This window comes from Macadamia integrifolia, unplaced genomic scaffold (genome assembly GCF_013358625.1).
Source record: "Macadamia integrifolia cultivar HAES 741 unplaced genomic scaffold, SCU_Mint_v3 scaffold530, whole genome shotgun sequence".
In the NCBI taxonomy this organism is placed as follows: Eukaryota; Viridiplantae; Streptophyta; class Magnoliopsida; order Proteales; family Proteaceae; genus Macadamia; species Macadamia integrifolia.
This window is the reverse complement of record NW_024870474.1, coordinates 220,223-230,937: the sequence shown is the minus strand read 5'-3', so window position 1 is coordinate 230,937 and position 10,715 is coordinate 220,223. Positions and strand designations below refer to the sequence as shown.

The following is a 10,715-nucleotide window of genomic DNA, read 5'->3' as shown; positions in this document are numbered from 1 at the left end:
TAAAAAGCAATGTGAGGTCAAGTGAGTTGTGTATAATGCCAGGATGGATGAAGCTTAATGTTGACGGGTGTATTCTAGGAAATCCAGGCAAAGCTGGACCAGTTGATCTTTTTAGAGATAGCATTGGTAGTGTTATTGATTCCTTTTCTATTTCCTTGAGAGTTCAATCTAATTTCTATTCGAGATTAAGGTGCTAATATATAACAACAATCATTAAGACGATGCCTCTTAGGATATCCCATCTATGAATTTAATTTAATTCTGAGGCAATGGTGTTTGCAGTTTGCTCAATTCTATTCCATGGTTTGCCTTGCAGGATTGGATGCAGTTCAAGAATACCTAAAATTGTCTCGGTGGAAAATTTCTCATTGCTATCAGGAAGTTAACAGGTTTGCAAATTTTCTTGCCAAGGAAGCGGTTAAAAGTGAGGGGACATTTTATTCTATTACCTTCCTTCAATCCATTAGGAAAAAATAGCTCACAAGGCTCCCTGGCTATAGGTTCTTCAGATAGCGGCTAAGTCTTCTCTATTGATGGCAATGCCAAAGGTGAAAAAGACCCATCTACCCCCACAAGCATTGGGTATTTTCATACCCAGTTATGTCTGGGTGTGGATGGTGCAGATATGAAAAGACTCAGCTGCCTCCACATGTGGTTTCCCCAACTTTGTAATATACATGCCATGCTCAGCCCAAGACCGCCTAGCAAGCTGGAAGAGTAGGGGGAGGAAGCATTTATGTACGCCATGCAATTGGCCAGCTTCTAGCTACCCATGGTCCTGAAATCGGTGCCAAGGCCAGCCGCAAGGGCACAAACCTTTGAAGATCAATGCTTACCTGCCCACACACTATCCAGATGCTCCAGTGAAGCTGGACAGCATCCTGCGCCTTCTGGTCAACTACTCCATCCTCAATTGCTCCGAGCACACCCTCGACGACGGCTGCATCTAGAGGCTATATGGTCTCACTCCAATCACTAAGTTCATGGTCAAGAACCAAGATGGAGTCTCCATTGCTCCATTGGTCCTGATGAATCAAGAAAGGGTCACCAAGGACACCTTGTATGTTCTCCACTATATCTGTCAATTTCTTTGCTTTCTTACCCTTTTTGGTTTCTTTTCTTCACTTATTGTCGCTCGTTCCGTTTCTCAAATCTCAACTACCAAGAGAAGAAAAGAAAAGAGAATAAAAAAGTACAAAAATGTACTATTTTCTTGGTTTAAGAAATTCTCATTATGTTTGGTAGGTCATGAATCAAGAGAATATTCTTTTTTTATTTTAAAATTCACCTTTCAAAATAGAGAAGTTTTTTGTGCTGCCAAAAAAAAAAAAAAAAACCCTGCCCAAAACACAAAAAAATAGAAAAGTCTTTTTTTTTTCTTCTATTTGTAGTCATACATAACTAATTTTTTTTTTTTTCCATTTCATTTCTATTCTTTTCTTTTCTTTTCTGGATTTTATTATCTTCTCATTTCTTTTCTTTTCTTCTCTTTGCTATCAACACAGCCTAAAAGAAAAGGAAAGAAAAGAGACCCTATTTCAAAATTCCTTAATCTACCAAAAAAAAAAAAAAAAAAAATCTAATTTGGTTTCATAATAAATTAAATAGATGCTGACCTGATTTGGTATGATTTCTGTTTCAATTTCATGGGTTGACTTCTATTTTGAATAGTAAAAGAGATGTTTCAATTTTAAAATATTGAAAAAATTGGTTTAACTCTTGCTTCTTAATTTTTTTTTGCTAAAGATCAGCAAAGAATTTCATAAATAAAAAATGGATGGTACAGAGATAAAAAAATCTATTGAACTAAAAACCCACCTTCGGCATGGCCATTAGCAGATTTTTAGCCCAATCTTTTTTTTTTTTTGCTAAAGGATGATTTTATTGAAGGAAATAAAGGAAAAAATACATCCAAAGAAGAAAGGAAATCAAGCAGGCTCGCAACCACTACAGCCACTTGCAAACTCCACCTTCGGCATAGCCATCAGCAGAGTGTACAAGCAAGAGCCTAGCAGAAGCGAAAACTATGCCTACCCGAGGCATCATTTTTTAAATCATCTAATACATGACTGGGAAAAGTGGTGGAGTAGTCAGAGGCTCCCGATTTTGCTGCCTTCTTTGCCAAAAAATCTGCCACAGTGTTCGCCTCACGGAAGCAGTGGGTGATTTTCCATGTAATGGACTGAAGGAATGGGAGAGCAAACCGCCATTTTTGTAAAACAAACCAAGGGATATGCATCTTCTGAGTTGCAGCCACTACAGCTGCGGAGTCCAACTCGATCCACAAGCCCCTTGCGTTCATATTCATAGCAACCAATATTGCTTCCATGACAGCGCTAAATTCAGCTTCATATATTTTTTTAACACCCAAAAAAGTACTGAAAGCCTTACAAACCTGCCCATTACTGTCACGAACAATTCCCCCTGCTCCTGCGCGACCCGGGTTTCCCAATGAACTGCCATCAACATTAATTTTGATCCACTGATCCGGTGGCTTACACCAATGAACTTCCAGCGGCGGCACAATCTTTGGGTTATCAATCTTCAGCCCCAGTTTTCTGCAACACATAATATCAGCAATCGATTTCACTTCACCCTTAGAAGTCCCTGCATATAGAGCAAGATCCTGGCAGATGCATTGAAATGAGTAGATCCCATTCCTCTTTTTTCCTTCATACCGTCTGATATTTCTTTCCCTCCAGATTTGAGAAGCAATGATGGTAAACCCTATCATCCAAGAGTTTTTTAAATTGATCGATCTTGATTTCCTCTTCCACCACTGAAATAAGCTATTAATTGACTCATGTTCAGACCATCGAATTGCGAAACAAGAGGTGAATTTCTCCCAAATATCTCTGGAGAAAGGACAGTGAAGGAAAATATGTTCCATACTTTCTTCGTACTGCTCACAGAGGCTACATCGAGAGACTAGGAAAATTCCTTTTTTCCTTATAAGCTCGTCCGTTGGAAGTCTCTCATGAGCTAGTCGCCATCCAAAAGTAGCAATTCTTGGAGGGAGGTTATTGTGCCAAACCAAAGAGTTCCAATGCACTGCCGGAGCAACTCTTCTAATATCCTCCCACGCTGACGATGTAGTAAAAGAACCAAGAGGAGATAGCTGCCATATACATAAGTCCTCAATTTGGGCACTGGGAATCTTCACCTCTTTAATTGCAAGGAAAATTTGTCTGAGAGAGTGAGAGCGGACCTCTGGAAGTGACCATTCGCCATTCCTGATGAAATCACAAACCTTAGCATTGCAAGGGAGGGGAGGGAGGTCAGGAGTCTGAATCTCCTCAAGAATAGACCTAGGGCCCCACCATTTGTCTTTCCAGAAATTTGCTAGATCGCCTCTCCCAATAATCCAACGTTCGTTTGCCTCCACAGTCTTCCACACCTTTCTGATGCCCAGAGCAATAGACGACGGCCGACAACCTCTATTAAATGACCCATCTTTTTTCACAAATCTGGCTCTAAGAAAGGAATTGGCAGCAGATTTCTCATGCTTTATTCTCCATACCAATTTACACAGCATTGCCATGTTCGTGTCTCTGAGTCTTCTGATACCTAAACCCCCTTCTTCCTTCGGTTTGCAAACAGACTCCCACTTCACTGTAATTGGTTTTGAGGTATCCACTTCCCCTGTCCAGATGAAGTTCTTCATCCATCTTTCCATGGTTACAAGGAGAGCAGAGGGCCACCAATAGATCCCAAAATTATGATTAGGAATACCGGATATGACTGATCTAACCAACTCCACCCTGCCCGCCATCGACAAAAGTTTACCTTTCCATCCAGCAAGGCGCCCCTTTACTTTATCCAACACAGGCAGAAATGCCTCCTTTGTGATTCTTCCCTTGAATATCTCAACACCAAGGTATCGAGTTGGAAAGCTGCAAATGGGGATGCCCAAAGTCTCAGCGATGGCTTGCTTACGAGTTGGAGAAATTTTCCCTAGAAAGAGCTTGCTTTTCTCGAAGCTGATGTGTTGACCAGAGAACTCCTGATATTTCATAAGAAAATTTTTAAGGTTAGCCACATACCTGGATGAAGCATTCGAGAAGATAAAGATATCATCGGCGAATAAGATGTGTCCAGGGGTTACAACGCCTTTAGGGCCACAAATGGGCATAATATCTTTTTGGTGGGTCAATCTCGTCAGGCCTCGAGAGAGAACCTCTTCCGCCATGATAAAAAGCAAGGGGGATATAGGGTCTCCCTGTCTCAATCCTCGCTCCACGCCAAAGAAGCCCTGCGGGCCTCCATTGACAAGAACAGAAATCTTAGTTGAAGCCAATAGTTGATGCAGCCATGTGATCCAATTTTCTGAGAATCCAAATTTTTCCATCACCTTAAAGAGGAAAGACCAAGAAATCGTATCGTATGCCTTTCTGATGTCTATTTTTAGACCAAGGCCACCCCCTCTCGTGGCAGAGTACATCAAGTTCGCCAACTCGGATGCCACACTAATGTTGTCATGGATCAGCTTCCCTTTTTGAAAAGCTCCCTGTTCTTCCGAAATGAGCATGGGGAGAAATCTCTCTAAGCGCATAGCCAACACCTTAGAAATTATTTTGCAGAAAAAATTGCTCATACACAATGGTCGATACTTGTCCAGAGTCTCAGCTCCGTCCACTTTAGGGATCAGAATAAGGAAAGTATTGTTAACACCTTTAGGCATACGACTAGTCCTGAAGAAGGCTTTCACCGCATTACAAACATCACCTTCCACAATGCTCCAACACTTCCTGAAAAATTTTCCAGAGAAGCCGTCTGGGCCAGGCGAGCTTTCAGGATCAAGCGCCCAGACCGCCTTCATGATCTCTGCATTACCAGGAAGAGAGTCTAGATGAAATATGTCTACTTGTTGGAGAACCCTCGGAATGCTGTCCAAAAGATCAAGATGATCGACTGTTGGAGCATTTTTGTGAAATCCCTCATAGAATTCCACAATATACTCACCCAAATTAGTTTGCCCTTCCACAATTGACCCATCCTGTTTTTTGAGGGATCGGATAGTATTTCTATTTCTTCGCATTTTAGCAGATAGATGGAAAAACTTAGAATTTCTGTCCCCATAAGTCAACCACCTGAGTCTCGCCTTTTCTGCCCAAAGCTTTTCATGGTTATCTTGCGCCTTGAGAAGAGCCGTTTTAGCATCAGCCTCCATTCGGAACAGTTGATCCGACAACCCATTACTGTCAATCTCCTCCTGCACGTGGGCGAGATTTTTCTTTGCCTCGTCGAGATCCCTTTCAAAATGGGGAAAGGTCAGTTTCTCCCAACCTTTTAACGCCCCTTTGAGCCGCTTGAGTTTAGACATTAGGGATAAAATAGGTGACCCTGGAACCCACTCCGCCCAGGATTCAGCTACAACCCTATCGAAGTCCTCATGATCCGTCCAAAAATTATTAAATCGAAAGGGGCAATTTGGAGGGCGCTGGCTGCTACTTGAGACCACAAGCAGAGGGGAATGGTCAGAGGCAAACCGAGGAAGGACCTGTTGAGAACAGTCCTGAAAAAAGGATATCCATTCTTCGTTACAAAAACCTCTATCCAGAACAGCACAGACATTACCTCGGCATCGATTGTTTGTCCAGGTGAATTTCCTGCCCATCGAGGGAGATTTTTAGCCCAATCAACAAATTACATAAACCGAAATTTGGGTCTTCTCTGAGAAAACAAAATCAGGAGGAGTTAGCCATGAGGCTGATGCCATAGTTCCAGCTCCACTTTTTGCAAGCTTATCAGCAGCCACATTGACTTCTCTGTAACATTGAGAGATTGTCCAATTGGTCTCGTTCAGATATTTCTTGTAAAATAACCATTGTTGTTCAAAACACCATGGAATTCCTTGATTTCTAGTGCAAGTAACCACTGCATTGGAGTCACTTTCAATCCAAAGATTTTCAATACCCATAATTCTGGCATGATGCAGACCATGAAAGAAAGCAGCAAATTCCGCCATGAAATTAGTCCCAATATCTTCATAGTACGAGAAGCAAAGGAGAGGTTACCTTTATCATCCCGAAGAATTCCTCCTGCACCAGAAAACCCCGGATTTCCAAATGAACATCCATCAATATTCAGTTTGTAGTATGTTGGACGAGGAAAGGTCCAAAATAATTCTTGAATTTTTTGTGGGTTCGATCTAGTAATGGATTGTTTTTTAATGAACCGTGGTTTATTTGATGGCAAAACAATAATTTCATGTTAAAAATAAAGTGCTACATTTTCTTCTTCTCCTAATAGTCGCACTGACACCACCACCTACACCTATCGTCATCACCACCACCACCATCACCCATTCCCACCCTGCCATCGACAACACCGCACTCTCTCCCAAAGAAATGTAGAATATCTATTCTCAAAAATTGAACTACTAAATAGATTTCCTTTAGACTTGAAATATTTCCAATTGATGCAACCAAAATCATTCCAATTTCTTGACCAAAAATGTATTTGTTGACTTTTTCATGAAATCAATCTTTTTATCTTTCTTTTTTTTCTTTTTATATATATATATATATATATAATGATCCGAAATTGAAATTAAAATTATACCAAATCTTGCCATAGGGATTGGTTCCCTATATACATGGTTACAACCACTCGTCCTCACACCTTTATATTGTTACAAAGAATAAAGCATTAGTATAATTCATAACAACCACTCGTCCTCACACCTTTTTCAGATTACAAAGAATGAAGCATCAGTATAATTCATATTGCGCACATATTTATGGCTTCTCGTAATCAACCCACAAACACAAGTGACGGAATACACGATATCATACCATCCAACACATAAAATATGGAAGACAGTGTCTTCCATCAATGGTAAAGGAATTCCCTACCTTTCATTGTCATTATTGGATGGACTCATAGATTATAGTCCTAGATTTTCTTCCCCATGATCCCAAGAAAAAAGAGGGAAAATTATTTCTAGTCGCACAACCCTAGAGAGTATCTTGGTTTTAGTTTTGGTATTAAAGGAGCATTTTTCTATTTTGGCTAAACCCTAGTTTGTCTTTTGTAGATTTCAATAATAATAATAATAAATTAAACTTTACCCTAAAAAAATGGGTCGACTACATGTAGATTTAAATCTTCTTCTTAATTCAATGTAGATATGGTACATATATATATATATATATATATAATGATCTCAAAAATATAAAAGGAGTGAAAAAAAGAAGAAGAAGATACATACTTGTTTATTTTTCAGATGAACAAAGCACAGCGCCACATGCAGCCTATACAGATATAGACATGTAGGCTATATTATTAAAACCTAACAATGGGAAAAGACACTCTCCAACCAGGCCAGTGAGCCAACGGTTCGGGGTATCCAGGTCCTCCCATCCTAAGTTCCTAACCATCCGATGCCTCACTGGTCGCCTCAGCGGTTGGAGAGGTAAAACTAAAAGATTACATACATTGTCAATGACTATATCATGAAATGGTGCCATGCAGAAATAATAACCACCAAGCTGCAGCCTCCACAGCCGGACCTTACTCCCTCTGCTCAACTCTCACCGGAAAACCTTCTTTCATTTTGGCCGACAAGTAATTTGTAAAAAAGGGATTAAAGCCCTTCTCCGCCGTCACCACCTGATACCGTCGCATTATTTCAGCAACCAACCTCTGCATCTGCAAGAACACCATCTCCTTCCCTAAACATACCCTTGGCACTGCTTGGAACACCGGATATGAATAAGAGTCTTTCCCCACAAACTTCCACTTTCCAGAAGCAGCTTCGTCCTGCCACCTCTCCGGCCGAAACTCCGGCCAGTCCTTACCCCTTATTGCCTCTGTCCTCCCCATTGCGTAAGGCATGTATGTCACTATCACTCCTTTCTTCACAAAAGTCCTATCCGGTAGAACATCTTCCTCTGTGGAAAACTTTGTGTCAATTGGGACCGGTGGGTACAAACGCATACTCTCACATAACGATGCATAAATGTACACTACATGCTTCACCTCATCATAGTCAACAGCTTCAGGCTTCTCCTTTATCTCCTTCAATATCTCCTCTTCCACCCGAAGGTTGTCAGAAACTAGCCAAAAGAACCATGTCAAGGCCGCCGACGTCGTATCCCGACCCGCTACGATAAAGCTGATAACAATATCTGTAACGAAACGTTCATCCGAGTGACCGGAACTCAAGAATTTGGAGAGAAGATCTTCTGATTGGAGTGTTTCCAATTCGAGTTCTTTCTTCTTTTTTCTGACAAGATTAGTTGCGTACTCTTTAACTGTTGAAATTGCTTCTCGTAGCCTTCTTTCGGACCCAATATTAAGTGCCCGTTTCAGCTTCCACAAAGGTGGGAATATGGAATTAAACCTTGCAGTGCTTAAATTAGTAGCATCTTCAAATGCTTCGGCGAATTCCGATACAGGTTGTGGGAATGATGGAGATAGGCATTCTGGGTCGAAACCAAAAGCAATCTTGCAAATATTATCAAATGCAAATCTTTGAAGGATGTCTTGTAGATCAAACACTGTGTTGTTGGCGGAGGCGGAAGAGAGGAGAGGGAGGAGGCGGCCGGAAAGCTCGTCTTCCACGACTGTTTCGATGAATTTGCGGAGAGATCTAGTGCTGAATTCATGACTTGACATTTGTCTCTGAAACTTCCACGTATCAGCATCTGCATTAAAGATGCCATCGCCAAGGAAATCGAGTAGGGTGTCTCGGAAGAATTCACCTTTGGGGTATTTGTAAAATTGGGTTTTGAGGATGTGTTCGACATTGGAGGGATTAGTGGTTATGAGCTGACTATGGCCAAGAGGACGATAAAGGAGGATGTTTCCATTGGGAGAGTTTTGAAGAAGCTCCGTAGCCCATTGGCTGAACCTCTCATGATTCTTAGCTATGGTAAATGAAGAGCCAACTATGGGATATACCCTTGGTAGTTTGTTGTTTTGAGATGAAGCTGAAGACTTCTTGTTTGCAGTTGAGAAGGCTTTGATGAATAAGAAGAGGAAGGGAAGAACAAAGAGGAGAACTGTAGGGAAGAACTCGAGGTTTAGCTGTATCATCTCTAATGAATTTTACTTGGATTGGAAACACGCAGACCTGATGAAAGCTTTTGTCTGTTTCACTCCTTTGAGATGGTGCATTTATAAGCATTGGACCATAAGCTGATCTGCGTTGAATAATTGAGATGAAGTGTATGATTTCAAGGGTGAGGTATCAGGTAATAAAAGATAAGGTTACTTCGAAGTAAGTCGCACATCTAGAAGGAAGTTTCTTTATTCAAATAAATAAACAAACAATGGCATCTAGAAGGAACATGAAATCAGTCGGGTCAGGTCAGGTCAGGTCGGGTCCGATTGGATTGAATTGAATTGGACCAGACCGACTCTTAGTCAATACCAGCCAATGGATTAGTATATACAAAGGGTAAGACAGTAAAAAAAAAATGTTTGAACCTAAGAGTAGTTCTGTCCGATCCAAGCAATCTGGATTGAGGTCGGATCAGTATCAACATTGACCGATCCTAGCCCAATTCTGTCTTCTCAAACCTTGAGAGGGAAGCTCTCTAATGTGAATATTTGAATGACACCTTAATTGGTTTACTTAGAACTTGAGGCCTTTCAGTTGTCATTTTTCTTTTTCTTAAATGTTATTAAGGCCTCGTCAAAAAGAAGGAAAATAATAATAATAATTATTAAGACATGAGTATATAAGGGTTTTCAAAAATAAATTTGAAATGAATATCATTATGAAAAGATATCATTTTTTTCTTTATCAATACCTACTCTATAGTAGAAAGTGGGGGAGGCAGCAACCTGAACGTGTGCTTAATGCAGCCCAATTTTACCAATTAACTAGGCATTTGTCATTTATCAAAAGGTATCTATATCATACAAATTTTATGAGAACCAGAATCTTGATGAACGTGTGCTTAATGTATCACAAATTTACCAATTGTACTAGGCATTTGTCGTTTATCAAAAGGTATCATTGTCATACAATTTTTATGAGGTTAGTGAAATAACACCATTACCCTCATTGAAAAAAAAAATATGGATCAAATTAAAAGGAAAAAATTATAAAATTCAACATTGTTTCACACCTTTTGGACATGTTAGGTCTCTATACAATTATGTGGTTTCATGTATGCGGTATAAGACAAAAAGTAATAACATCATTCAACTCTATCATGTTGGAAGGTGTCAAGTAATCCCTTTGTATATTTTTTTTTATTTTCCCAATATTGTAGAATAGACTTAAGCATCTAACAAGGGCAAATTCCATCTATTGACTCTAACTATATTTTGGAGCCTGTGAAATAGAAACTTTCACCAAAAAATATATAAAAATCCCTCCAAATATAAAACTTTTTTTTTTTTTGGTAGAACCAAATATAGAACTATATGGCATGGTTGTATAAGGTGCACTTCGTGCCACCAAAATGATGAACTAGAATTTGTAACTTTATTTCGTCCATTGTCTCATTCCCAAAATTTATTTAATAGAAGGTTAAAAATGGATTTTTAAAAGGTTAAATTTGATTAATTCATTATTATGCGCAATGACAAGATTTACCTTCATTGGGAAAAAAAAATTTGATATACAAAAAAAGTATAATTAAAAAAAATAATAATAAAAAAGAAAAGTAAGATGGCAACTTTTTCCCACCAACTTAGGTTATAACAAGATAATCCCTATTGTAAAAACATTGTAGTGCTGACCCCCATCCTTGAAC

General features: G+C 39.7%; 2 protein-coding genes across 2 annotated transcripts; both read right to left on the bottom strand.

Annotated features, from left to right (window-relative positions):
- Positions 1 to 734: 734 nt before the first annotated feature.
- LOC122069075 lies at positions 735 to 5,968 on the bottom strand. The gene is made up of 5 exons (XM_042633021.1): positions 5,651 to 5,968; positions 2,893 to 5,515; positions 2,500 to 2,607; positions 2,066 to 2,346; positions 735 to 953 (listed from the first exon to the last, which is right to left on the bottom strand). The coding sequence occupies exons 1-5, from the start codon at positions 5,966 to 5,968 to the stop codon at positions 735 to 737; spliced, it is 3,549 nt and encodes a 1,182-aa protein (XP_042488955.1).
- Positions 5,969 to 7,515: 1,547 nt separating this feature from the next.
- On the bottom strand, positions 7,516 to 9,133 carry LOC122069064 (cytochrome P450 94A2-like). The gene has a single exon (XM_042633012.1). The coding sequence runs from the start codon at positions 9,040 to 9,042 to the stop codon at positions 7,516 to 7,518; it is 1,527 nt and encodes a 508-aa protein (XP_042488946.1). The 5' UTR covers positions 9,043 to 9,133.
- Positions 9,134 to 10,715: the final 1,582 nt, after the last annotated feature.

Coding starts and splice junctions, on each gene's coding strand:
- LOC122069075 (XM_042633021.1), bottom strand. CDS start 5,968: ATGGCGGAATTTGCTGCTTTCTTTCATGGTCTGCATCATGCCAGAATT. Junction 5,516..5,650: donor AGACCCAAATTTCGGTTTAT/GTAATTTGTTGA, acceptor TCCTTTTTTCAG/GACTGTTCTCAACAGGTCCT. Junction 954..2,065: donor CCACCACTTTTCCCAGTCAT/GTATTAGATGAT, acceptor GAGACCATATAG/CCTCTAGATGCAGCCGTCGT.
- LOC122069064 (XM_042633012.1), bottom strand. CDS start 9,042: ATGATACAGCTAAACCTCGAGTTCTTCCCTACAGTTCTCCTCTTTGTT.